The 27,598-nt window shown below is 44.9% G+C and overlaps 1 protein-coding gene across 1 annotated transcript; it reads right to left on the reverse strand.

The window, feature by feature from the left end:
* Positions 1 to 179: 179 nt before the first annotated feature.
* On the reverse strand, positions 180 to 14,767 carry SLC26A3 (solute carrier family 26 member 3). The gene is made up of 20 exons (XM_075491527.1): positions 14,637 to 14,767; positions 13,685 to 13,824; positions 13,464 to 13,574; positions 13,218 to 13,375; positions 12,289 to 12,453; positions 11,424 to 11,576; positions 10,574 to 10,656; positions 9,114 to 9,261; positions 8,869 to 8,982; positions 8,681 to 8,758; positions 8,129 to 8,224; positions 6,991 to 7,097; positions 6,661 to 6,730; positions 6,485 to 6,577; positions 5,004 to 5,099; positions 4,145 to 4,378; positions 2,406 to 2,460; positions 1,763 to 1,908; positions 894 to 959; positions 180 to 270 (listed from the first exon to the last, which is right to left on the reverse strand). The coding sequence occupies exons 1-20, from the start codon at positions 14,765 to 14,767 to the stop codon at positions 247 to 249; spliced, it is 2,268 nt and encodes a 755-aa protein (XP_075347642.1). The 3' UTR covers positions 180 to 246.
* Positions 14,768 to 27,598: the final 12,831 nt, after the last annotated feature.

A 27,598-nucleotide genomic window follows, 5' to 3' on the forward strand; every position in this document is an offset into this window, starting at 1 on the left:
GTGTGAAATAAGAAAAACTGTGTGATTTTAGCCTCCATGTATGTACATAAATACATTTCTATATATACAGAGACACGTAAAGACTTAACATGCCCATTCCAAAACTTGGAACATAACCATATATAGTAAATCCTTCTTAAGGTATATAAATGTATCCTTCTGTCTTCATGCTCATCACAGCATCTGCATTTATCTTCTGTAAGTGATGTTGTGTTGCTGGAGGATATTATATTTAGAAAATTAAATCTAAAATTTTGTTTCTGTTGGAATCTGTAGGAAATAAAAGGAAATAAATGTCACCGTCTGTAAGGAATAGCCAGGGTAGGTGCCCTCTGGTAAGTGATATGTAAGAATTTGCTCCTCTAAAGCATTTGTGTGGGAAGACTGTGGTCTGACATTTTTTCCTTATGGGGTTGCCGTGTGCTGGATACTGCCCTTCTCTTTAAGTCCGTGATGAAAGGCTGTGCGTGTCCTGTTCTTATCCCCGCCTCCGGACTCCCCTCCTGCCTGAGACATTCAGATAAATGTGACCAATACTGACATCTCTGCCACATGGACATGCTACCAGTGAGCTCCTCATGGGGGAACTGTGGTGGACAGGCGAGGAGACCAGGTGACACCCTGGTGAGATGGCCTTCGCCCACCTTCCCCCTGCAGACTCTCAGTGCACACGGCAAGGCTTGTGAGCAGAGCCCTGCATGTCTTAACTCCTGTAAGGCTTTGCCTTAAGTCAAATCCCATTAATAAGCTGTCTGGATGCTTTCTGCTCTGGGCTGACACAAGAGCTCAGGGATGAAGATGCTTTTGTTATCTGACCTAGCAGTTCCCATGAGCGGCATCTGGGGCTGCGTTTCCTGCAGTTGGAGTGCCGCTACCGGAGAGAGGAGCCTTACCGTGCACTCCCGGCTGCGCAGTCCGTTGCTGGGGATGATTATATAGTCGTTGCTGCTACCCTTCTCCTGCAATGAACACAAGAAGTTGTGGGTTAGGAAATGGATTGCTGCTTTTTTTCTTTTTTTTTCCTTTTTCACATTGAAGAAGGTCTTGCTTGCTTTTTAAATCTCTGGAACATGCTTGGGAAGTTGACCTGGAAGGAAGGAAGCTCTCACTTGTCAGCCCTTTATGCCCCCCATCAGGTCTCCAGGTCAGTGCAGAAGAGCTGGGCCAGTTCAGCTAAGTGGGATTAGTCAGTTTCCAGGTGAGTAGCATTCTGGGTTTGGTACTTTTAAACAGATTTAACATATGCAGGATCCTTTCTTGCTCTTGATTTAAGAACAGTCCCAGAAAGGCCAGCACCAAGTTTGGTGGTACTAATTTATCTGCACTACTTTAGCACTCCTTTTGAAGGTAAACAGGCCTGGGAAGCCTACATGCAAGCAGCGTCAAGTCTGCCTTGCAAGAGCCGCTACAGCATATGCAGCTGTCCCCACCAAATAGGTGACGACAGAGAACTGCTGATGGATGGGCCTGGATTTTGCCCCCACACCACGCTCTTCCCAAGGAGGTGGCTTCAAGTGAAGTCCACGGCCAGGCCAGTCTCCAGTGGGAATTACTCACTCCTTTCACTAGCAATTTGCCAAGTACCTGGACCAGGGGCCACTCTCACTCTCCAAATTCATTGGAGAGCAGCTGAGTTTTAATAATTAACTTTTTTAATATAGACATGGTATATAGCACATGGCTAGCTATGCAGAGCACACTTGGGTGCCTGTGAGTAACATAAAGGCATTAAAGTAGCAAAAGATTAAAACTGTAGTGTTACCTCAGCGAGCTTTAATTTGGGGGAGCTGGCTATGTCCTTCTTCAGCAAAATGTGTAAAACTGCATCGTGAATGGTGAGGAAAAACATGGATGGCTTGATCTCCTCGTCAAAAAATGCACATCTCTCCAGTTTGTCTAGGAAGCCCTCTGCGTGGGAAGAAAAACAAAGCACAAAGTGACCTGAGGGCCTTGAAAATGAAGAAATAGTGTATCCACTGTGTGAACACAGGAATTTATGATATACTGCACTGTTTTATTTACTAGAGCAGATGGGTTCCTCTTTACTGATGTGGAGAGGATGGGATTTAAATGCCCATCAGTACTGCCCTGCTCAATGCCAGGCAGAAGGGAATTTGAGCCCCGTTTCTTACTTAATGCCTAACCCAGGCTGCCTGATAGCGGGTCTTGCAGCCCAGAGCTGTACAGCACAGCAGTGGCCATAGGTAAAACGAGCCGTCGTGCGTGGTCCCAGCCCGCTGGGGACAGCATGGGAGGGATAACGCCTCCTCTCAGCTGTATCTGTTTGCTATCCAAGACTGGAAAGTAAAACTGGCGTGATCCCCTGCAGCCGTGCTCAGTGGTGGACAGGGAAGGCAGTGGGACGAGGCATCTGTGGTGATGCTGATGGAAAGGCTAGTACTCACCTTGTGCCCCTGCAATGTAAATGTCGATGTCGATCCGGACAAATTCTTTCAAGGTCTGTTAAACCAGAAAGGGGCACCATTTAGATACTGCTATTTTTGCTGATAACAGCCATTATGGTGATTAGCCACAGCAAATAAAAAAAGCACTTTGAGATATTTAAGATCAATGATGGTAAGCAGCTCTAAACTCAAACTCCGCTGCACCTAGAGGCAGGATGGTCTTTTCACATGGCACTGGACTTAGAAAATGGGCAGTTTAAGTACATTTAGCCCACAGTGAAAAAGATATTCTTTCATAAATTGTATGGCTTTATTGTACCTACTTGACACATGATGAAACTAAGACTCCAAAAGGTTCTGGGGAGATTTTTACAACTGGGAATTTGAGCAGAACTACAGTTCCCACTGACATGGCGGGTGTTTAATTCCTATGGAAATAGATTTACACACCCTATGTGGCTCTAGATAGTTAACTTCAGCTACTACTGTTTGAAAATGTTGTTCTTACTGCTTTGTTCATCCTGGTCATCCTGGGAAGCGAGAGAAGGAGCGGAAATGAAACGCCAGTGCTCCAACTCCCAGCCTGGTGTTTAAAGCCATATTTCATTTCTGTAAAGCTTCCCAAAATCTTACCAGGTGAAGAAAGGTGCCACAGCCAACACTCTAATTCCAAAAAAAATGTAGGTTGATTATTTAATCAATTTCCTAAACATTTTCTATGGAAAATGTACATTAGAATTCACATAAACTCAAAGGTTGCCACTGACTTTCCAGTCCATACAGGAATACCTTTAAGAAGCAGGCTAGAAACACAGAATAGAATCACAGAATGATTTGGATTGGAAGGGACCTTTGAAGATCATCTAGTCCAACCACCCTGCTGTGGGCAGGAACATCTTCCACTAGATCGGATTGCTCAAAGTCCCATCCAGCCTGACCTTGAATACTTCCAGTGATAGAGCATCCACAACTTCTCTGGGCAATATGTTCCAGTGTCTCACCACCCTCATCGTAAAGAATTTCTTCCTTATATCTAACCTAAATCTATCCTCTTTCAGTTTAAACCCTTTGCCCCTTGTCCTGTCACTACAGGCCTCGGTAAAAAGTCTCTCTCCAGCTTCCTTATAAGCCCCCTTTAAGTATGGAAGGGCCATAATAAGGTCTGCCCAGAGCCTTCTCTTCTCCAGGCTGAACAACGTCAACTCTCTCAAGTCTTTTGTCATAGGGAATGTGTTCCAGCCCTCTGACCATTTTTGTGACCCTCCGCTGGACCCTGTCTAACAGGTCCATGTCTGTCTTGTGCTGGGGCCCTAGAGCTGGACGCAATACTCCAGGTGGGGTCTCACCAGAGCAGAGTAGAGGGGCAGAATCACCTCCCTTGACCTGTTGGCCACCCTTCTTTTGATGCAGCCCAGGGTATGATTGGCCTTCTGGGCTGCAAGCACACATTGCCAGCTCATGTCCAATTTTTCATCCACCGGTACTCCCAAGTCCTTCTCTTCAGGGCTGCTCTCAATTCGTTCATTCCCCAGCCTGTACTGATACCGGGGGGTTGCCCCGACCCAGGTGGAGGACCTTGCACTTGGCCTTGTTGAACTTCATGAGGTTCACACGGGCCCACTCCTCCAGTCTGTCAGGGTCTCTTTGGGTGCCTTCCCTCAAGCATATCCCTCAAGTGTAACTATATTTGTATGTTTTTCTTTCATATGATCACTGTTTGCTTTATGAATTAGAATTACCTTTTGGAGGACTCTCATGGCAGAAAAGTCAAGGAAGGACACTGCTGAGAAATCCAGAACGATGCTGTGGATGTCGACCTGGGGCACAGTGATGCCGGGGGGGAGTTCAGCACCCCAGTTGATCTGAATGGGCAAGTCTGTCGTGTTCGTGGGCTGATCCAGCTCCTCTATCCTGTTGTTGTCTAATTCTTCATCTGACTCGTGTGTATGGTTAGCCATGCAAATCAATCCTTTCTGTGTTGACAGAGAAAAGTATTGTAATTAATACTTCTTTTTAAGACCCAGCCAGGGTAGTAGTGCATCTTATGTACGGGCGATAGTGGTGGCAATGCAAAACTGATGTACCCATGAGATGGAGCGGGACCCAACTGCATTTTACACTAGAAAAAAGTTCTGCCTCTCCCTCATCTGGAGGAGACTGGAAATCTTGGCTTTCCTCTCATCAATCATTTAATCATCATCATCATAATCAGTTAATGATGGCCTTTTATTGTTCCCTGAAGTCAACAAAAATCATGCAGGATTTGGGCTGAGAGAAAACCAACTTTATGCTACCATTAATGCAGCATGAACATCACCTCTGTGGGATCTGATCTTGCCATTTGATGCCAAACAAAGCTCCAGTGGGGACACACAAGCTCTGCCCATGGTAAAGCTGTAGGTGTCTTACTGGGAGAGCCATTTAAAATCTTAAGTTTGAAATGTGTTTATGTCATGAAGTGGCAACTTGGGGAATAGCATATGTAATTAGTACTGGAGGCTGTGAGGCAGTGAGGCAGGAGGCTGTGAGGGAGTTCTCTGCCACTTCAAGCCAGGGAGCTGGTTGCTTAACCCTCCTAGGTGGAGTTGCCTTACATACGGGTGTCACTTGCAGGTCTCCTTTCTTCAGCATCTTTCTGATCTTCCTTAGAGCTTTATTGCGTTTCCTCAGGACTCTCAGTGGGTTGAAGCCGACCTGCAGAAAAAACACTTTGAATAATTAAAAAAACCCAAACCCAGTGACATCAGGGGAAGGACACAGCATCTCACGCGGCTTTTTTTTACAGTTATGATGAGCATGGTTTGGACTTGATGTTGCCTACTACTTTTCACCAGTTCAAGCATGGTCTCTTTTTCCTGGTGGGGAAGATGTCTACAGGTATGACTACAACCCAGGCAGGCCCATCTGTGGTAGCTTTAGGACACCAGCATGGACAGCATTATAGCAGTGATGATGCTGTAGCGTAGGCCAGTAACTCCAGCAGGCTGGGACAGTGCTGGCTAGCCCAGAGCTTGTCCTACTCATCTTCGTTATGAGACGGCCACCCAGGCTACCGAGATCAGAGAGCTCACAGGTTGTATCTGCTCTGTGCCACCTGACTGCAGCGTGGGCCCTATACACATCATTTTGTTTTCTTGAAGAAGAAAAACAAAGTTTTTTTTCCGTATGCTGGCTACGTATGTCTCTTGGACCTGTTAGCTTATTTAACAAAATAAGACGGCAGGTAAATTAGGCTAATAAGGGTTTCAAAAATGCTAAATTCTTGCAAGTATTCTGACTTGTCTGTCTAGTGGGTGGAGGAGAAAGGTGTTAGAAGTGCCCGTATTTGTAAAGAAAGAGAGTGGTGTGAGCATCTGCACTCACAGAAAAAACCCTTCAGGCTCTTCTGAGGTGAAAGCCAAGCATGTGGAGACCCAAATGTGCCAGATTCCCTGGTTCCTCTGCCAGCCTCATGTGAACAGTGAACTGCTCATTACCACTGCTCAGGGTAGCCACTGCTTATTGACTCCCCCTTAAGAGCAGCAGGAAGGGGAGGTTATGGGTGCAAGTTCGGTTCATCTGGGGGTGGCAGGCCTCTGGCACGGTGAGGACTCAGGGGTCCTGGCTCTCTGTGCTGGTTACGGAAAGACTGGCTGCCTTTGCCCAGTTTGTCATGGAAGAAATTAAGACCTCTTTGATAGTGTGCTTTCATTCAGCTTTTCTTCTGACTGTTGAGGTTACGTTCTTTGGGGCAAGATGAGTAAACTGGCATTTATTGGGTGTAAATTATATAAATGCTAATAAAATAAAATAATCTTTATTTATATTATCTATGTTTGCAGTACTTTTTTCTAAAGGACTTAAAATATATGTATGTACATTGCTATGGTATAAGTTCAGCACGAGTCAGGCTATTCTCTTTCTCAGAGGTATGTGTGTATATATGGGATTACAGTAGCAGAAACAATATTTTAATAATCATGAAAAATTCATCTTTGAACTGTGGACTGACTGCATAGATAGTAATTATTGGGAAATTGTATTCACCCTTAACCTGTCATGCAATTCATATGTTCAGAATGACAGCCCCAGACACTTACAGCAGTGATGAGTTTCTCTCTGAAGAATTCAATATTAGCGAAGAAGATAGGAGATGAGCATCTGAAAATCTTCACGCCCTCTGGCTCATAGATCTGTACAATGAAGCAAAGGTGTCAGTAACGACGTCTGCTATAGAAACACAAATGCAGCAGGTAATAAAAGAAACATTTCTTACGTCAGTGTAATCCTTCCTGTTTCTGTAGATGTTGCTTCTCCCAACATTAGCCAAAACGGTGCAGCTTGGACTGTGAACAAACACACACACACACAATTATTTGTACCCCATACCGAAACCTGGCAGAAGGGAAGGATCAGAGAAAGCAACCTCAGCTGCGGTGGTAGACTGAAGCGGGACCCTACATCCAATGGTTTACGCCTGTAAATGATTTTTCCATACACAGTTGCTGGACTGACTGAGCCATGGGGCTGTTGGCCTTCTCTGTACAGGGGGACTTCATTTATAACAGGAGGCCCTGAGATGTCATCGCGTCCAACAAGTACTCACATCTGGGAGCGGATCACCACGGTCAGCAGCTGGAACGCCACGGCAGTTGCTAGCCCAATATCCAGGCCAAGAAAAACGGCAGCTAAGAAAGTCACCACCCATATAACCTGTAACGAGCAGGTGGATGGCAGCGTTACGAGCGTGTCAAGGACCTGGGTTGTGAGCCCAGGCTGGGAGCAGCAACAGATCTCAGATCTGGTCCAGGCTGTCCATCTGCCTCTGGTGAGGGGTTTCATGTTTCCTAGGTTTTTTTCTTGTGAAACAGGGCCAGACTCACCAACTAGCACCAGGGAGTGTTTCTAGGGATAACAATTTCTATACAATAAAGGCTTAGAATAGTAGAAGTGTGGATATTCTGTAGGTGGTTCACTAAACGCTCAATAAAAATCCAGCAGAAAGTCACGGTAACAAGTAAATCAGGATCCAGGTAAAGCTGAGAGTTGTAAATGTGCTTTGGGTATCAAAACAGGCAAATGTAGGTGCTGTGAATGTACGTGACTGATAAGCACAAACGACTGGATAATACTGAGTATTTTTAATCACAGATCTCAAAGCATTTTAACGTGGTAAATAACTGTTTGGTGGCTGGGAAAACTGAGGCCTGGAACCATTTGGGAAGACAAGGAATTGGCCAATGAGGAAGCCAAGAGCCTAAATTTTCTGAGTGTTAGAGGTAAACGGTCCTGCCCTCCAGCCACAAGCTTTGCCACTTGGAGTAAACCCTTCAAGCCATGGACGTCACTTGTTTTTTTGCTGTGTAACCCCCACCTGATGTCCTGTGTGAGCGTGAGAAAGTGACCCTGAATGTGTAGCTAATGCAGTGGGTATTTAGACATTTTCTGTAACTTCTTTCTATATTTGATTTTTATAATGAACTGTATTTTAATAGATTTTGATGAAATGGATGAAAATTAACATCGCCAAGAGAAGTCAGGAGAGCGAATTGACTCAAAATAGGTGGGACAAAATGGAAAACATGAGCAAGGGGTATAAGAGTAAAAAAGGCATGCCACTATTGTACTTCCCATTTAGTGAAGTAAGGCAGGTATAAAAATAAAGATAACCTGTAAGTGAATTTGCATAATAGATGACTTTCTGAGACTCCTTCATTCCTGAATGCTTGTGAGACTCAACTTACACAGTCATACTTGTCCTTTCTCCATAGGATGCCTACTTCCTTGAACTGCATGAGCATTCCTTTCAAGTTGCCAAGAGCCAAAGATGCAAGGACTGACTGTTAAAAAGACCAAAATACATGTTGAATTTTAAAGCAAGCAAAGCAAATGTTGAACATTAAGACTTAGAAGGTCATACAAATAGGGCCAAAGTGCAGCTGAAAGGCCAGGCAGCTCCTCACAGTGTGTCACTGCTGCGAGTCGGGATGCCCCATCCATCACATTGGAACCTCCCTAGCCGTGGTGCAGCACAGGTGTCTGACTTGAGGCTGCAAATCCCACTTATTTTTGGCACCTGAAAGCTGGTGCTTGGTGTGATGTTTGGTGTTTGGGCACTTGCATTCCCTTTGAGGGACCAGATGTAGTGGTCCTCTCTGTCATGACCCGGGAAGAAGAAGCGAGCTTTGCAAAATCCTGTTTGGCTCCCACTGAAGCCTATGGACACTCCCAGTGACTCCTAGAGCAGCCCTGTCTTTGGCAAGCAGGAGGAAGCGCTAGGTGAAACCAGTGAATACCTTCTGTAATGGTGCCAGAAGAAACCCAATGGCCAAGATCACGATCAAGACGATGACAGCTGAGATAAGGCCAGCAATCTGCATGAGAGAACAATTCCATCATGAATAAGTGCCCGGAGGCATTATGGTCATCCAGGAAAAAAGAGAGCTTTCTTGCATTAAACGCCACCATGATCTAGTTCCTATACCTGTGTTTTGCCTCCTGTGCTCTCCTGCACACCTGATCTTGACAGAGCAGTGCTGGAGGCAAATCCTTTGAATGATCCACCAACTATATTACCCAGCCCAAAAGCAATTAGCTCCTGAAATAAAAACAAAAGTGATTGTTCTTAAAAGGTAGTTCATGACAGTTATTCACAAGGCAAAGTATTCCTAAAATGACTTATTTCCCATTGACAAACGCACTGTATTGACTTCTGTGTTATCTGCCTACCTGGTTGCCATCTACTGGGTAGTCATGCTTGATGGAATACACTTTAGCCACAGAGAAGGCTACTGCAAACCCAACGATTGCGATGGAAATGCTGTCACCAATACACTTTTGGAGGACACCTACATCAGGTGCAACAGGCGCTTGAAATCTGAAAGACAAAAAACTCTACTTGTTAAGGATATGCCCAAGGAGACAAGTTGTCAAGCAAGCCAGCAAGGCAGTGATCCAGCTCATACTGTCCTAGCTGAGCACTTTGGTGAGATGCAACACATAATTGTGGATCTGAACCCTGCAAAACTTTGGGGAATCCTTGATCAGGACAGGGACTTTGTTTATCTGCACTGGGCTCAGTTTGTGTCTCAGCAGGTTCATTTACTTGGCCAGGACCAGCCACAACTTATTTTGTCTGAGGTGCATGCACAGTTCTGCCTTCTAGTTATGCATGGATGTAAGATCTGACACAGCACTGGGGCCCTTGCACAGGCAATTTGCACGCGGAAGGATTTCACCTAATTGTGACCAAAAAAAAAAATCCCTGCATGATTCAATGAACCACTGAACCACTTCAGACAGCTAAACAAATATTTACTAACTCAGGTAATATTGACTAGTCTCTCAGGCTATCTGCTAGATGCTTTAGCTTTACCATTTCCTGCTCCTTTGATCAGGGGCTTTTGCAGATCCTAGGGAGAATTCCTCTCTGGGTTCCCCCTGCCCCCCCCCCCCCTCCAGTGACCTGAAATCTGAAGAGAAGACTCTTGAGCAGAAATAGCTGCTCCTCTGCAAACTTCATCCACTAACACCTCCGGGGCTACAAGAGGCAATCGAGAGTGCCCTGGTGAGTAATTGGCTGCACTCTGCTGCCCTAGTTAGTAAATGTCTTCCTCCTTCTTTTTAACTTAATGTGTGCCTATTAATTCTTTAGGCCAAAATTCTGGCGTAGCTGGATATACTCTATATATGAATATATATTCTCTGTATGGATATACTCCTGGAGTAACAGACGTTGAGGCCTCCTGAGGATAACAGTGCCTGGGGAGATGCTGGCGGCCGGTCACAGGGGACCAGGTGGGAGGACTGTATGGTGTCGCGGTGGCTTCCCAGGGTTGGTGGTGGCTGCTGAACCATGCATGTACTTCAAGGGAAATGAAGGGGTTCAGGAATGAGTAGCTCAGTAAAAGGGACAAATATTAACCTCCTGCTCAACAGCTGTCTTAGAAAATGAAGCATGCAATTATTTCATGTCGCAGTGTATTCTTCATTGTGTAGATGTGCTCTAGTGAGTAACTTTTATCTATTGAAAGAGTGTCCTCATATTGTTGAGAGCGAAATGTTTATTTACCTACCAAAAGAAGATGAAGCAGATGATTTTAGTCAAAAAGCAGAGCTGAACTGATTTAGCACTGACAAACTGGAGAGAACATTTTGCTGCACTGGTGAATTTTAAGGAAATCACTTACCCTTCCTCTAGTGTTCCGACAACAGCTACATTAAATTTTTCTTCAAAGTTAACGAAATAGGAAATCAGTGCTGCTAAGACCGTCTGAAAGATAATAAACCCCACCTCCATTAGGCACATTCAAGCAAGAGTATGAAGAAATTGTCAAAAAACATTTCCTTCCCTCTCCCACATGCCCTCCAGCCTCATCACTATCAGCAGAATTATGCCCCAAGTCTGTACATCCCTTTGCTGTTCAGATGTCATTCCTGAACCACCTTGCAGATAAGGGTTTACGTTCATAAATCACATGGAGAATAGATCAGAATATCTCACTAACAACAGAGAACATCCCACCCAAACCCAGATGTTTTCTAACAAGGTGCTGTAATAACTCTTGGGAAAAACAAGCACCACCTGCATCTATAGCACCATCCTCCAGGACTTTAGGAGCTTGCTGCCCGCGTGAGGCTTCCCCCACCCCACTGCTGCTCGGGGTGGGGGAGGCAAAACCCTCTGCTGCTGGAAGGCAAAACTGTTTTGTGCTCGGCCATGATGGCCAGGACTTCAGCAGCTGCTTGCAGGTGTGGTGCAGAGGGGCCCCAGCTGTGAGACTGCAGCCGGCTGGTCTCAGAGCCAATTTCATCCAAGGAAAAAATTCATAGTTTATAACATCTTACTCACTGCGGACATATTCAGTCAAGAACAGCTAATTAGAGGTAAAACATCTCACAATAGCTCCTGAACGCTGTCAATTTTTCCTTATAGGTAAAATGATAACACATCATTTAATGCAGAAATAGTTAAAAGGCTGCTTCCCATGTCACTGTAGCAATGGAGCAATTGCAAAATCAAAGAGAAGTGACCGTTACCACAAGGAGTTCGATCGGGATGGGAGTTGGTAACTTTGCTTTGTATCGATCGTTCATTTCTTTCACCACGAACACAATAAGCAAGACGAGAAGGGATGTGACAAGGTCAGCGATGTTTGTTTTTGTGATCTGGCTGAAAACGCTCTCCAGAGTCTGCAAAATCAGGAAGAAACATGTGGTGCTTTAGAAATAGTAGTGCCCTGGCACAGTAGCGCTATCCCTTCCGGAAGGGTCTGTATCTGAATTGCTCTAAGGATTACGGCACTTGGGATTTATTCCCTGTGGCATGATGTGGGTTGCAAGCCCCGATGAACGTGCATGTGCCTTGTCCAAATGACGAAGGCATCTATGAAAGACCCTTTCTGCTGGCTCTTGACCCTCTGCTCCTGGCCTCCCCCTGAGGGAGGGTCAGAGCAACACACACGTGTGCGATAGGAACCGCGAGCAATGGGCATTACTGAGCAGGTGCCTCTCTCCACTCCTTCTTCCTGTCCTTCTCCTTCCTCCTTTCTCATCTAACAGCTCTCACGGAGTCATAGCCACGGTAAATGTATATAATATCAGTCCAGTAAAAATGAATAATTAAATGCTTGAGGCAAAGTTGAACACTTTATTAAAATATGCTAACACACAATAGAAAATATTATCTAATTAGCCCAACAGGGTGTAACTCGGTGTTTGGTAATAAATTTAAAGATTGGTCATATACTAATAACACATCTCTTATATTTTTCTCTTGTGTTTCCTCCTGCTTGGCTGTTTCTATGCTGAGGTCTGTTATTACTGCCTTGTGATATATGATCAGATATACATCACAGGTTTCAATAGCAAATTCATTAGCAAATAACAAATACTTAGCACTTACATAGATGATGCCAAATGGTTTATTAAATCCAGGGACAGGTAGTTGAAGCATGAATTTCAGCTGAGATACCACAACATGGATAGCCGCAGCAGTCGTGAAACCGCTGATTAATGATTGTGATAGATAAATAACAATGAATCCAAATTGGAGAATTCCCAGAAGCAACTGAAATGCAAAATGACCGTATGTCAGTGGGATTCATTTGTGCTTTTAGGCAAGCTCTGCAACAGAGAACCATATTTATTGGAAACAAAGATTTTCACCCAATTCCATACATCCAGTGCTTATGGAAAATACTGTCACCAGACTTGCAATAAAAGTTGAGAGTTAGCAACAAGGGGCATAAGACTAATAAGAGTAATTGCTAGAGCAGTTAAAACCTATTCTTATTTTATAGCTAAAATAAACATCCTTAATCTTAGGGTTTTCGGTACCCATCTTTTTACATGGTACCTGTGTTTCATGAAGTAAAAACACGTTAATATATTCAGAAGGAAGGAACTGTAGGAATTCTGTATTAGGAAGGAAGGACAAATTGTTTTTTCTGAAAAGAAAAATCCAAATACTTTACTGTTATGAGACAGAGCTTTTATTCCCCTTGGTGTGTCTGCATCATTCACATTACTCTCACAATTACTTTTTTCCTATCCAGCAGATTGTTTTTTTTGCTGTAGGTGGGGTGCAGCTGTGTGGGCTGTAGGCTCAGGTTCCTGGGTGAAACCAGGGATTTCACAGCATGAATCAGTGCCTGGTGACTGGAGGGGGCAGATGTCTCCTAATCAGTGAGCCAAGGTCAGCTACGTGGCAAAGGGAAGGGAATTACTTTGGTGACTACACCAGCAGAAGCCAAAGGGGAAGGCCAGTCCACCATCCATCTATTCATATACGTGCATGTAGCTGTGTGCAGGCACACACATATGTTTACCAACCTGAAAAACCCCAGAAAGGAAGGTTACAGACGCAGCTACCATCACCCTTTCTTCATTTATTGCTGAGATATTCGTGGAAGTGCCATTTCCAGCACTGTCATCGGGGACCAGCCTGACGACGGCTCCTCCTACCATCAGGCTCAGGACGGGGAAGGGACCTGAGCGGCACAAGGCGTTCGTTAGACCTGCGAGGGCAGCGCGTACTTCTTCACCAGCGATGAGGGCAGTCGGTGTGCCTGAACTTACCCACTGAGATATGTCTAGATGTGCCAAAGATAAAATAGACCAGAACAGGGAAAAATGCTGCATAAAGTCCATAACCGGGGGGGACGTTCACCAGCAAAGCAAAGGCGAGACCTGCAAAGAGAGAGACGCAGGGAAGGTGATGTGCGTGTTACAGACTGAAGCCAGCAGTCCCTTTGCACCTCCTTGCAGGCTGTGTCAGAGCCCACATTTCCCAGAGGTACCTTGCAGGACAGCCACGAGCCCCGTGTTGATGCCAGAGACGATGTCACTCAGGACCCACTCCCTGAAGCGGTACGCTGGCAGCCACGAGACGATGGGAAACAAACCAAAGGCAATTTTTTTGACCCTTTGTGGGGAGCAGCTGTAAAGACACAAGGGGACAGAGCTCTGTCAGTGAACAGCTCAGCTGAGTCGCAGCCTGTCTTCGGAGGGGAAACAAAGGGGGAAGGACTCAGGTTCAGGCTACCAGAGGTCAAAATCTCACCCAGACACGGCCCTGATCAACCTGCTCTGCCAGCTATGCTTCAAGGAGGACGCAGTGGCCTCCAGGAGTCCCTTCCAACCGAAATTTTCATAGAATCATAGAATGGTTTGGGTTGGAAGGGACCTTTAAAGGTCATCTAGTCCAACCCCCCTGCAACGAGCAGGGACATCTTCAACTAGATCAGGTTGCTCAGAGCCCTGTCCAACCTGACCTTGAATGTTTCCAGGGATGGGGCATCTACCACCTCTCTGGGCAACCTGTGCCAGTGTTTCACCACCCTCATTGTAACAAATGTCTTCCTTATATCTAGTCTGAATCTACCCGCTTTTAGTTTAAAACCATTACCCCTTGTCCTATCGCAACAGGCCCTACTAAAAAGTCTGTCCCCATCCTTCTCATAAGCCCCTTTTAAGTACTGAAAAGCCGCAATAAGGTCTCCCCGGAGCCTGTGCTGCCACATGCCTAGGAAAAGAGAAGCTGCCTGGGATACAACTGTAGGAAGGCTTAAGGGTAATAGCAGCTAAAATTCTTTAGAAAAATCTGACATTGCATTTGGTTAATGAGTTTTCATTTGCTTTGTTGGAATCTGAGATGGAAGTTGTCAGGATGGAGTTCATGCTGTCTTGAGAGCAGCAGTTTGGGCCATTTCTTAGATCCCTATTTAAAAAAAGAAAAAAAAGTCTCCTTACCTAAAATATAGTTTCAGGTGATCCCAAAAGGTTTTATGGTATCTGTGCAATTTCTCATGCTCTTCGTTGAACAAATTCTCTGAGTACACAGGTCTGGCTACAACATAGTGGTTGCCCACAGGTTCAACCATTTCTCCTGAAATGTCAGGCGAGGGTGGCAACTCGTGTGTGCTCCTCTCTGGCCTTAGTCACTTAAAAACCTGAAATGAAGAGTGGGGTTAGCTCCTTATGTACTGTGGGGCGGGTAGCCGTAGCATAGATGAGTGAACTCCAAACTGAGCGTTACCACCTTTGAAGATCAAAAGAGATCAAAGCGGGTTGAGACACCCGCTTCACTTTGCCAAAGTGATCTCCTGCCCCCTCCTCCTGCCCACTGCAGGGCAGTGTTTCGCTGGAGCATGAAGTATTTATTTCTAAAGATGCAGCCAAAAAGCGGACAAGATGGATTTTGAGTTAATTTATCTCCAAGTCAGCTGTCTACGACCGAGAACTGCCTCCCCCAAGGGAGACTAATTCCTTAAGGAACAAACAAGCGGATCCCAAGCGGTTTCTCTTTGTGGCACCGCCGGGAGGGCTGGGAGCTTGCTGGAACCCACCGGCACGTGAGGGGAAAGGCAGAGCCAAGGCAGGGCTCAGCCGTCCTCTCTTGGTCTCAGAGACAGCAGTGAACCTTTCGGCTTGGGTCTGTGTGACGAGGAGGTTAGGCTCAGTAGTAAAAAAGCATGGTGTTGCTGCTCGTTAAGTTATTTGTAAGATTTATTTCCACAGGTTGTTTGGACTGCTGCTCCTCTGTTTCATGGTCACAAACAGTTGTTGCAATGTCTGACCTAAATACTATTTTCTGCCGTGTCCCAACCCACATTCACATGTTTGTGCTGAATAGAAACTGTCCTCGGTCACTCCAGAAATGACCCTCAAAGCCTGTATTACACATGAGACGCTTCAAGATTCATTTCAGTCAATAACACCGGGTATTTTGCAGCAATTAATTGATGCCATCACTGTGCTTCCCACTGTGCTGTTACGTTTCTCTCAATGCCTCACATTCTTCCCATGTTAAATTCACCTAAATAAATGTATTGTCTAAAAACATTCCTCTCTGCTGTAGCACCATTAAATATTAATACAGTACTAGTCCTAGACAGGAGCTGTGGCACTTGCTCTTGGTAGTCACAGTTGGACTAGATGATCATTGTAGGTCCCTTCCAACTGAACTATTCTATTCTATTCTATTCTATTCTATTCTATTCTATTCTATTCTATTTTATTTTGACTCAGATGCAAAGATGTACTGTAGGATGGAAAAAGTCTTTTGTGACACTGATAATAGAGTGTTTCTCTTTGTTTTCTCTCCCCTAGCAATTTCAAATGCTCCTTAGTGCCTTGGTGCTTGCTGGTGGTCTCATGAGAGATGCCCAGCCAACACTAGTTCCTCGCCCAGGTCTATCACCTGACTAGCGCTGAAATAGCCTACGTGCATTTCTAATTCAGACTTGTGTGTACTCAATATTTGGAGATATCACAGGACAGATTTTCAAGTGGCACAAAGCAGTTTGCATAGTTATGAACAGATGGAAAGCTTTTTATCTGTGATGATATTGGCATTAAAATGTGAATCCCATCCTGAAACTTTGCTACAGGGCCCATTATTGACCTATTTTGAATGATTTCATTTTAGTTTCCTCCTAGTTCATTCTGGGGAAATTCATGGATGTGTAGAAGTCCAAATAATGTCAGATGAACCTCTTGGATATGCTGGTTTTGTTGTTATACTATTTTCCCACAAAGGATTCACTATTTTGGCAGTGGGTTAAACATTTTTACTACCTGTTTTAACTTAAAAAAATTAGATCTGTAATTTTTTCCAAAAACTGGTGGGTAATTACTCTAACAGACTAACACTCAAAATCTAAGCTAATTCACAACCCTGATCCAAAGTCAGTTAAAATCATACTCCAATCCTGTAATTGTACACTACTGCTCTGTTGGGATCAGAGCTCCAAACCTGAGGCTGATGAAATTTCAATGAAAAAATTGGTTAATTTAGTTCTTTCTCTGATAAATCTCAGTGTACTTAGATTTGCAGGATGAAGTTTTATCTATCAAAGATTCTAGAATTGCTCTGTTTCCTAGTCTGCATGTCAGTCTTTTAGACTTCATGTCGCAGAGAGGAATATTGCTGAAAGCCCTGTTGAATAGTTTTGTTCATTACACTGTAGGGCACAAGGTGTACTATTTGTACCCTTTGAAATGTTCATAAGCCGTAAAAATAAAAGAAGTGCATGGGTTACTCTTTCATTTCAGGTTTTCCCCAGTGCTGCAGCTGCTGTAGCTTTTCTGAGTACTTTAGTGGTCACTCCTGCCCCTTGCCCAGCCTTTATTCTTTCCTCAGGCCAAATTTAATGCCCCGATCTCAGGGAACGTACAGTGTGCCTCTTTACAACTCTCCCAATCTCCTTTGGTTTGTTAGCGGTGGTCTTATTGAAGGTCTAAGTATTTCGCATGTGTTTTTTCCTTCCTGATAGGAACCCCAGTTTACCGACTCTCCTCCACGTTAGCTTTGGGTCAGTGGCTTAGAGCTGCAGAAGGAGACCTGGAGCCTCGCCCCGAGGGTCTTGTCAGGCTGAGCCATGTAAGCACAAGTCTGCTTTAAAGACCGTGGTGCCACACGGCATTACTCAAGTTAAGTTTAACCAAGTCAGCCTGAGCACCTGAAGTGCCGTGTAAGGTGCCTCCAACCTGTTTCCTGGCTGGTAAATGAGACCATACAGTGTGGCACCTTGCTGCAGCTACATGGCCAGTGCTGCAAGTCATCTGCTAGTTGAGCTTTTCTCATCTTGTTCCCTCTTCCATGGGTTCTGTCAGCAGCTATCAGCTACCGTGACTTCAGCCAGTATTGCCTTCCTCTTGCTCACTCTCATTGTCCTCCCATATATGTTTAGAAAGATAAGGTGTCCTCTATATAGGGACACGTTTTTGGCTGTCAGCAGCCTTACTTACTTTAGATGTTTTAAAGAAAATGGGGATATTGTCATGGGTGCCAGTGTCGTGGATGCTAACATCCTCCGCAAATCGCCTACAAGAGAGGTCCATACTGCAGTAATCCACGGTGCCTTCCCAGAGTGCTCCCATCATTAAGTCCTTGGACTCCTTGTGGGAGATGACCAATTAGCACAATTCTTCTGATGATTTCTATAATGTGTCCACCCACCCATGGGGAACAGGAGCGCAGACCAGGCTTACACCGCACAGCTATCAAGTGGTAACAACTTTCACTCGCTATTGACCAAGACTACGCCTGAACTGAAACCCCAGAGATAACATTGTGGTTCAGTTTTATTCCATATAGCCTCTGATCCTGTTCTCATGGCCAGCAATTAACAGTATTACCATCTCTCACACATAAAAAACTGCAACTGCGCTGCTAATCCCCCATGTTTGTGAACCTTTGGTAATGCGTATTTTGATGTGTGTCATTTTGTTGAGGGGATTAGCAAAGGGATACTTTTTTCCCTTTATTAATTTATCGTAAACATTGACTGAGAAGTATACAAAAATCTGGTAACTTTAACTGAATAATAAAATATTAACATGATTCATCCCACTTTTCTATCCCATCTGTGTATAGATGTTGCTTATTCACAAACTCTATTCCTCTGCAATATACACATTTGAAAAATACAAACAAATTCCACAAGAGAACCTTTTAAATTTTACAAGAAATACAGAACATGACTAGAAGCATTTCATTTATAAGCATTACTTCACATACCCCATATCCAGACTGACAAGTCAAAATCGTACCTGACGTGTCTTCCAGGAAGCTCTTCAGAAGAAACCACACCAAGATTTCATGGAAAAAGATATCCTTGAAATTTTCAGAGGCAGTGCAGGTATCTTGTGCTGTTCTTCATTTGAAAACCTCCCTAAATACTGGCAGCACTTTAATAACTAACTTCAGTTAACTTTTACAACAAAAGGAAGATTTCACTGTGGCCTTGACCATTGAGCCTGTCCTCAGGAGGGATGATAAGAGTCATTTCTTAAAGTTCTTTGTGATATTGCTTAACTTTGTTTGGTGAACTGTTTCTGATTGGTCTGCAGAGACTAATATGGGAAAATAGAGATGAGTAAGAAGGACTGTCTGTTGCAATCCTGTGCTGTGCATCTGCCAGGTTTCTGTTGAGTACAGTGGGAAGTGGTGACCAGAGTTCAGCTACAGTACCCTTCATTCCTGAAGGAGCATGAGCCAGTGCTAAGAGAGATGGGGCTGCTGGGTGTGCCAGCTTTGAGCAAGGTGTGCCACTGTGAACCTTCCTCCCAAGCACCTTTAAGGGACCATAAATTGTCTTTCCAGAAGCAACTCCTATATGCTCAGATCATTGCCAGAAACAGCCTTTGCAGGGATTTCCAATGGCCAGCTGTGATGTGGTGAAGGTGATGCTGCAGCATCCCATGACAGCCAGTGGAAAGATGCAGACCATGTGTGCGGCCAAGTGTTGGGGCACGGAAGTGGCATAGGTGGGTTGGGCTGTCCTGCAGGATCCTGCTCCCCTCCACTGCCTACAGAGGTACTGAGGGAAATCATCCTGCCTAGGCCAAAGTGAGCCATTGTAAACATTTCCCTGACATTCCCCTTTGGGTATGTAAACATACCCCAAACCACCTAAGGAGATAGCTGAAATAACATTTTGATGCCTCAGGCTGCAACTTCAGTAGTGGCTGCCCGTGTTCAGGAGAGCAGTAAACCCTCAGTGCTGAGGTGCTGAGGACACCTCAGGACACCAGCATCCAAGTGCTGAGGACACCAGCATCAAAATTCTCTGATGAAAACCATTCTTAGGGCCCTTTCCTTAGGTTATGCTACCATGAAGACCTAGAAACGCTTCAGCTGTTGATACCCATGGTATCAGGAAGGTCGTGGGGTGCCAGGCTCCTTAGGGCACTCCTCCGGGCTGGAAGCCAGGGCTTGCCTTAGCCTTTGGGGGTTTGAAGTCACAGACCCTGCCCCTGAAGACGGAGTTTTCCTCATCCGGTGAAAGGGCATGGCGCGAGGGAGGGCAGGCTGCGCACTCCGGAGGGACAGTCACACACATGGCTCGAGGAGGAGAAGAGGCAGGAGGAGCCTGATGTTCTGCACTCAGATGGTTTGCACATATTTCAGTCAATTATTAAACCAAGAAATAGTGGAGCAAGCGGGACCCCAATATCTGTCCCGGCAAAGTGTGAGCTCTATTAGCCTATTCGGTCTGGGTTTCTCTCCTGTGCTTTAGCCCACGGCTGTGGGTTCCCTGAGAGTCTTTATGGACCTCAGGTGCTTTTGAAAGTTGGAGCTACACTTCTAACCAAGACCATAAGCTCCCCTAGTCAGTAAAGATCCCAGGTCACTTCCTAAACTGTCGAGAGTACCTTCTCCATGACAGCAAACCCCTGTTTTTGGTAACTGCTGTTAGGCTTAAGGGACTTGCTGCAGTTTGTAAAACTGACACAGAAATCACATTTATGACTAAAATAACAAACATTTTAAAATATGTAGAACAGCAGAAACCATAAACCAATGAAACAGCTTTTGGCCTCCGTCCTCAAAGTGCAGGCATGATGTGGTCATAGAAGTGCTTTAAAACCACTTTGAAGTGTTGAACGTATTCTTAATTCTTTGTATTTGCAATACGTCATGAGAAGCTGCAATGTAAAACAGTAGGACAGGTTTTTTAGGACTAGGTTTAAATGCAGGAGGGACCCTCGGCTCTAATGAAGTCAGTAGAGTCTTGTCTTTGGCTTCATCGTGTCCACCTGTAGGTGCTTTACTCTTGGATCATTTCCACTAATTCACTGAAGCAATGAGGTGCTACATGGAGTGACGAAGGGAATAAACACTTTGGCCTTTGTGTTTGCAGCAGTAATGTTAAGAACACGATTTTCTCCTGATGGTGCAGAAGAGGTTTCGTGCACAAGGGTCATACAGGAGACAGGTTGCCTCTGTCCCACACCGCAGAAGTTCAGCTGTGCAAACCCCCGGTGGCTTTGCACTGGGTGCTTAAACACCCGTGAAACTCCATAACCAACTGGGAAAGTGTGGTCTTTTCTGCCAAGGCAGAGCATAAGAGGAGGAAATGAAAATTTCTCATTGCTCTGTCTCTCAGGCAGCCCCAGAAATGCAGAGTTCAGTGCCATGAATCAGTCACAGCCTGATACTTTGCCAAGTCTCAAGTACCCTCAGCTTCCTCCTGTTTCCACGGGAGCTGAAAACTACCCACAGCTCTTGAAAGCCGCTTGGTGAGCTGAGTTCTGAAGGGCTTCACGTGTGCTGCCTCTCGCCCTGTCCAGGATGTGGAGGGAGGAACAAGTGGCTGGAGGGAGATAAAGCAGTAACAAATTGTCTGAGTGGCTTATGACTGCAGAGAGAAGCTATTTTTCACAGAGAAAAGAAAACAGTTCTGACAGAGATGCATTTTACTTGTCTTGTGAAGATCTCCACGTCTTTCTTTAGTGTTAAATAAACACCAGTATCGATCCTGGGAGATTAGCTGGCTGAGAATGTGGATAACAGCATCAGCCCCTACCGACTTCTAGTGTTTCCCAATGTTTCCTTCACCATGTGCTGTATAAAGCTTCTGTTCTCATGTGCAGCTTTCTGGCCACGTCCTGTCTTCTGCTGCCCAGCTGGTCACCCTGCTGCCAGGTTCTGCCCAAAACCTTCAAGCAAAATACCTCTCAAAATACCATCTGCTGTGATGCTCCTAGTGTAAGATGCTCCAAACTCAAGTTCTTCCAAGCCTTTCAAATATGACGCTGCTCTACTTGGGCAGCTCAGTGGGTAAAAGAAACATGTTACAGTTTGCTCAGCAGTTCAGTGTGGTAGCCAGTTTGGGCACACACCACGGGCGGGTGCCAGTTCCTTGCTCCCATTTTGGAGGAAGGACAGGGACCGCAGCCTGTGGATGGCATCCTCAGGAAAATTTGAAGCCCCTCCTGGGGACCTCCAAAAAAGAAAAGCAAAACTGGGTGCCCTGAGAGGTCTTCATGGAAAGCAGAGGTGTCACTTGTACGCACAGACTCAGGCCACTGATGCCAGAAGGAAGCGTAACGTCATTTCACATCCAGCTTCTTATACTCTCTAGTGCTTGTTTTCTTTACAGCAAGTTTCTCTTTCTATTACCCTGAGGCACAAATCAAATCAGCCATGCTACTGGGTCAAATTCAGTGGTGATGCATAAAATGGCGGTGAGGGTGAGTAAGTTAAGAAGCAAGGGTTAGGCAGTAGTTAAGCAGTTGAGAAGCAAGTGTCAGGCAGTCAACGCAAGTTTGGAAAGGGCAGCGAGGTTGAGCAGGAAAAGAAGGTCAGTTCCATTAACAATGATGTTTCTGGATTGCTCAGGTTTATGAAGACTTGTAGAAGAAGAGGGTCTGAATTTTGCTTAGTCACTCAGGAAGAGATAACACCCTGCTAGGATATGGGTCACTGAAGGTTATCGCTCCTTTGTACAGAGCACACAATAAGCAGGAGCACCCAGTGCAGTTACGGCAGCGTATCGCGCAGAGGAGCTGGACATTTCCCATAAAAGTGTTGGTGCCATATTCACATCCCTCTCATTTTTTATTCACATTTCTTTTATTACACTTACATATTTTAATTCCCTTTTATTATGTACTTCAGGGTTATTGTGCCCTGAAAGCCAGCAACCTTGGCCTGGATGATGGGTGTTTATATGATGGCATTGCACCATAAAGAGCACAAACACAAAATCCTGCACGTTGCCTTTCAGAGCAGGGAGAGTTTTGTCATCCTCCTCTGCCAACGCTAAAAATTGGGCCTCATTCTCCAAGACAAAAGTGTCATATTTTAATCCAATGTTAATGTTATTTTCTCTCTTATGAACTCTCCATATTTTGCTTAAGGCATAAGTAGTTCCTTTGATTTTATTTGAAGCCGTCTGTCTCTTGATTTCATAAAACAACTTAATTTCTTAAGAGGTCTCTTACATCAGAAGCAACCAACTAGATTAGACTTGTTGATTCAGCGTTTAACTGTATTTTTACACTGTGGCTGAATATAGCAACGCATTATTTGAGACTTGACCAGGCTGAGAATCACAGCGACGGGAGAATGCATAGTCACAGAGCCCTGCGGATCTTCTCCTGAAATGATGGGTGAGTCAGGGAATCTGCAGCGTCACAGCCCGACGTGCTCTGTCCTTTGGTACAGATACTACGACATGCGCACGGAGTTATGTTTAACACAGATTAATGAGCGTTCAGATATCTGAAAATAAAGCAGAGGCATAGATAGCCTTGTTACTGCCGTGCTGGAGCGGGGGGCTCAGCCTTGCCTCTCCACCCTGAGCTCCTTCCCGCTGGCCCCAGAGACACCTGCTCCAAGAGATGCTTGTGGGACACCCATTTGCAGAGGGTTTTCAGCCATGTGAGAGTGTAAAAACATCCTGTGTTCCCCCAGACTAAGGAAGAGGCATTGCAGGGGGTCCTGTCCACCTCAGACTTGCACACAGCAGCTATGTATATCCCTCCTCTATGTATATCCCGTCTCTAGGAAGCCACGGTGCTGGCTGCCTGCGGCTTTATGCCGCAGCCCTTTCCTGCCGAGATTGTGCAGGTCCATTGTGTGAATACCATGGAAACATGGTGCTGGCCCCAAGGAAATCTGTGGTGTCCCCACTGGGTGTCCTTAGAGGTCTTTCCCTCCTGGCAAGCAGGAGCAGATGGCAGAAGGAGGAATAGTTTATTCCTCTCTTGGCTGGTCTTGGTCAACTGCAGCCCAGGAGCTGTTGCACGTGTTGGATGGGGCCTAACGCTAGTGTCCATGTCCAGCACTGCTGGGCCAGAAAAGGCCCATTTTCCCACCCCTCAGCACTGCTGGACCACTTGTCTGTGACTCCATCGTCAGGCCATAACTTCGGTCTGGTTTCTGTCTCCCCAGAGGTCAGTCAAGATAATGATCCTTGAAGACCACAACAGTGGTCACCTGAATTTCAGTTGCTAAGCCCAAAAACATTTCTGTTAAACAAGAGCAATGTCAAACTGGCATGAAAGTAAAACCAAAACCAAACAGTAATTACAAAAGGCCAAAACGCTGCCTGGCAGAATTCAACAAGCAGCATCTCCGAACGGGTGCCGGCACCATATTTCCCAGGCAATCCCTGGCCACTCTTCCCAGTTTCCTCTTTAAAGTTCAGCTGAGCACATTTTTAGTTGCTTATCCATTTTGAAACACCCTTAAGGGTACTGTTAAAAATAACCTAAATAAATAAATATGCAGCAGATATTTCTATGTAGCTAGTGGAACATTTGAATATATTCAAACATTAAGTCAGAGCCAGCTCCTTGTAATCATTTATGTTTGTGCTCTAGGTCTCCCTGTGTGGTGTACCTTTGCAGATAGCAGAGCAATAAAATACTCCGTTATCTCCAGATACTTTAGACTGTGCCATTCCTTAAACTGTGTGAATTATGCCTGATGTTTCCCTCAGGTAACAGTTAAATGGAAAAATGTATTTCCCAATATTTCACCAGGTCTCTTATCAGTTCTTGGGCTCCTATCAGCTTCAGCTTGTTTTGCAAGAATGTGCGAAATGAAACGATCTGGGGTTTTGCTCATGGAGCAACATTGCTGTGTTCATCGAGCAGAGGGGTTCACCTGGCTGCAGGCTCCATGGCTCGACAGGGCTGGGGTCTACACTGCCCCACACCATCGCCAAGTGTTTGTTCCAGAACTATTCGGGTGTGCACAGCCCTGTTCTTTATAACGCTTGAAATCACATTTGGATTTGGAAATTTTAACCTGAACTCACCTTTATTGCCAGCCTGATTTTCCCCTGGAATTGCACAAAGTGGGTAGTCATGGGACATGGAGTCTTTTGTCTTTTGATCTTATGTCAGGATAGTTTCAGATTATTTAACGAGCCTCACTTTCTTGAATATTTTAGTAATTGTTAAGAGAGGAACTTCCAGTTTCTGTACTGCAATGAATTGTCACTGAAATGCTTTTATTTTTCTTATTTTTCGATTTACTGTTAACACACTTAACTTCTTTTTCCATTTGTGGGCTCATAAACATTTTCATACAAGTCTCCCAAGTATACATTGCCATCTAGCACAGAAAAGCCTGCTTTTCTTACTTGTGTTACAGACATCCTTAGAAGTAAAGCAGTAGGTTCAAAGACTACATGCTGAAAATCAGTAGTTCAGATTAATTTTTTAGATTAGTGCTAGCAAACTGTCCCTTCTTTAAACTTTGCTTCTCTATATCATACAGACACCACATAGTTTTAAAAATATTAAAATATATTAAATACTAAATAAAATATTAAACATATTTTAAAATAACTCTTACCATCTATACGAGTAGGGCAAATTAGGTAAAATTCAAGAGCTGAGTAGAGTTAGTTGTAAGCAGAAATTAAACATCATTTTGTTCATCTCTCTCATTCTCAATCTACAAATGAGATCTTTCTCGTGCTGTTAAAAAGCCCCTCAGCACCCCCTGTTGCATTCACACCCCTGAATATCCTTCCTATCTGCTTGTTTGCAGACCAACTCAGGGAGACGCTAAAATATCTTTATGTAGATGAGGAGGTGGCCTGGCCTGGCATACTGTCTGCTCAGGAGAAGGCAGAAATAGGAAAGTGGTAATTCAGGACTATGAGACAATCCCAGCTGCAGCACTCCTTATTAGCGCTGCTTATTTGAGGAGGTTTACAAGAACGGCGACCGAGAGATCCAGCAAAAAAAGCCCCAACCACAAATGGAGCATTTGAATGAATTTTCATTTATCACTTGGTGAAACAAAGAGCAGGTAGCAATGTGTGTATTTCTGTGCTCACAGTCGCAGACCCGCCAGCTCCAGGACTCCTGGGCTCATCCACAGCATCTCTCAGTCAGTCCAGCCCTGACTGCTAGTTTTTTTCTTCCCCCGCACGATGCTTGTAGCTGATACTTTGGCCTCTGCTTGTACAACGGGAAGCCTCGTAGTTCATGTGGCTTAGCTGTGGCTTGCATACAGTCTATGGTTTCAGCCTTTTTCTTTAGCTGGGTTTTTTCAGTAAAAAAAAAAAGAGGCTTATTTGCTCCTGGTGCCAAACCTGAAGGAAAGCTTGGCCGCCCAGGGCTGTAATCAGGCCCACAGCTGTCTTCGGATCCCAAAGTGGCCACTATTGCAGTTCCTATCTGCAAAATTATTGATACAAAGAGTGTACTTCCTCCAGATGGGATAAAAATATGCAAAGCCACAGATCCCAAAGCCACGTGTGCAAGCCATTTTGCAACCAGTGGGCAGTAACAGCGATGGGAAAACCCTGCAGTCCAGGGGTGGTGGCACCTTCTTTTGCAGCAACTTCTGGGAACAGACCCTGGCCACAGCACTTGCTGCCAAAGCTGGTGCTCCCCTTCGCTCCTTGACAGACTGCTTCAGGTTGTAATCGTGCCAGATCAAACAAGCTAAAAATATTGTGTCTAATCAGTTTAGGATAAAGGCCGTCTTGGAAAAGATAGTTGCTCCAGGAAATAAGCTTCTTTCTCAATAGCTGGCATCATTCCCACTGAGTCACTGAGGGGGCTCAAAGCGCTGGGCTGCAGGAGTGAAGCGAAAAACTCCTTTGGGTGAAACTAAAAAGGGAATCTCCCCCATGCTGAGCTTCATGCAAAAACACCTAAAAATAAAGCAGTGAGAAACTGGTCAGCCTGAAGGGCAGCATTGGGACTGGGAAAAACAACCGTAATCCTGGACACAAGTCCCTTGAGAACAAGCATTTGGGGGACTGGTGAACGGCAGGGGAAAGGGGAGCTGCCCATATCAGTTATCAAAGTCTATGAAGAAGGTAATTTAGAGCAAACAGAAGGAGGATAAAATAAGAGCAGGATTTTCAGCAGGGCTCTCCCCTGAAGGGTGAGGAGGCGAATGCTCCTCGGGATGGGGCCAACAGCACCGGGGAGCCTCCACAAGCACAACCGGGTGGTCGTCTGGGCTGGGCAAAACGGAGCCCGCTGGGTAGAAACCTGCAGCTGGAGGTCTGGGGAGGTGGTCTTCCGAAGAAAGGTCAGAAAAGTAATCACTCCTTATCAGACTCTCCTTCATATCTCGAAAACTTCTTCCCTGTCTCATCTCCCAAGACGTTTGCATGAAAAAAATGGTCACACAGACAATGTGCTTGGAGTGAGTATGTTTGGGTGATCCAGTCTGGCTGTCGATTGAAATTAAATGACTGCTCTTTGTAACGCCATAAACCCTTGCGTTTCTGTGTCTTAAAGCTCAATCCTGAAATAATATTACAAAGTGCCACAGTTTGAGGAAATTCCTCACTCGTGACATATCCCTTACAAAGGCATTAATAACTAACTTCTTAAGATTCATCATTATAAATATAGTAGTACCTTCTCATATGATAGTGGCTTTCATGAAAAATGCATTCAAATTTTTGTATTCTTTTTATGAGCTGCCTTTATGATCAAAAGTTAATTACCTTTTATCTACTGGCTGCACTTACATGATGTAATATTTTCCAAGGTCTGCTGGAAAGACTTTTTATTTATGACTCAGGATGGGCCTAAAATAAAAACCATGTATCCAAGTACATCTGATAAGTGTGCGTTGGTTGCAGTCTATTGTCACTATCAGTACAAGCCACGATTAAATATCCTCTGTCCTGTGATGTGCCCATGGAAAAACAACCACACAAACATGTGTATTCCTTCATTTTTTAAATCATTCTGTTTTTCTAGCCAATCCAGCCCTTTATTTACCGAACTATGTACTCAGAGCCTGATTTAAACAGCACTGAAGAGTCAGACTGCAGCTTGTTTTGGATCGGCAGGATTCACCGTCAGGACAAGGCGAGCAGGGACTATCGCCTGAGCTATGGGATGCAAGGTACGGTGCAGCGCTGTTGTTCCCATTGGTGCCAGCTCCTAAGTAGCGATCATAGTAAATAAATGATATACACAAACCTTTG

This window comes from Mycteria americana, chromosome 1 (assembly GCF_035582795.1).
Source record: "Mycteria americana isolate JAX WOST 10 ecotype Jacksonville Zoo and Gardens chromosome 1, USCA_MyAme_1.0, whole genome shotgun sequence".
In the NCBI taxonomy this organism is placed as follows: domain Eukaryota; kingdom Metazoa; phylum Chordata; class Aves; order Ciconiiformes; family Ciconiidae; genus Mycteria; species Mycteria americana.

Coding starts and splice junctions, on each gene's coding strand:
- SLC26A3 (XM_075491527.1), bottom strand. CDS start 14,767: ATGGTTGAACCTGTGGGCAACCACTATGTTGTAGCCAGACCTGTGTAC. Junction 4,379..5,003: donor GAGACCTGCAAGTGACACCC/GTATGTAAGGCA, acceptor CTGTCAACACAG/AAAGGATTGATTTGCATGGC. Junction 271..893: donor TGCGCAGCCGGGAGTGCACG/GTAAGGCTCCTC, acceptor TATTTCCTACAG/ATTCCAACAGAAACAAAATT.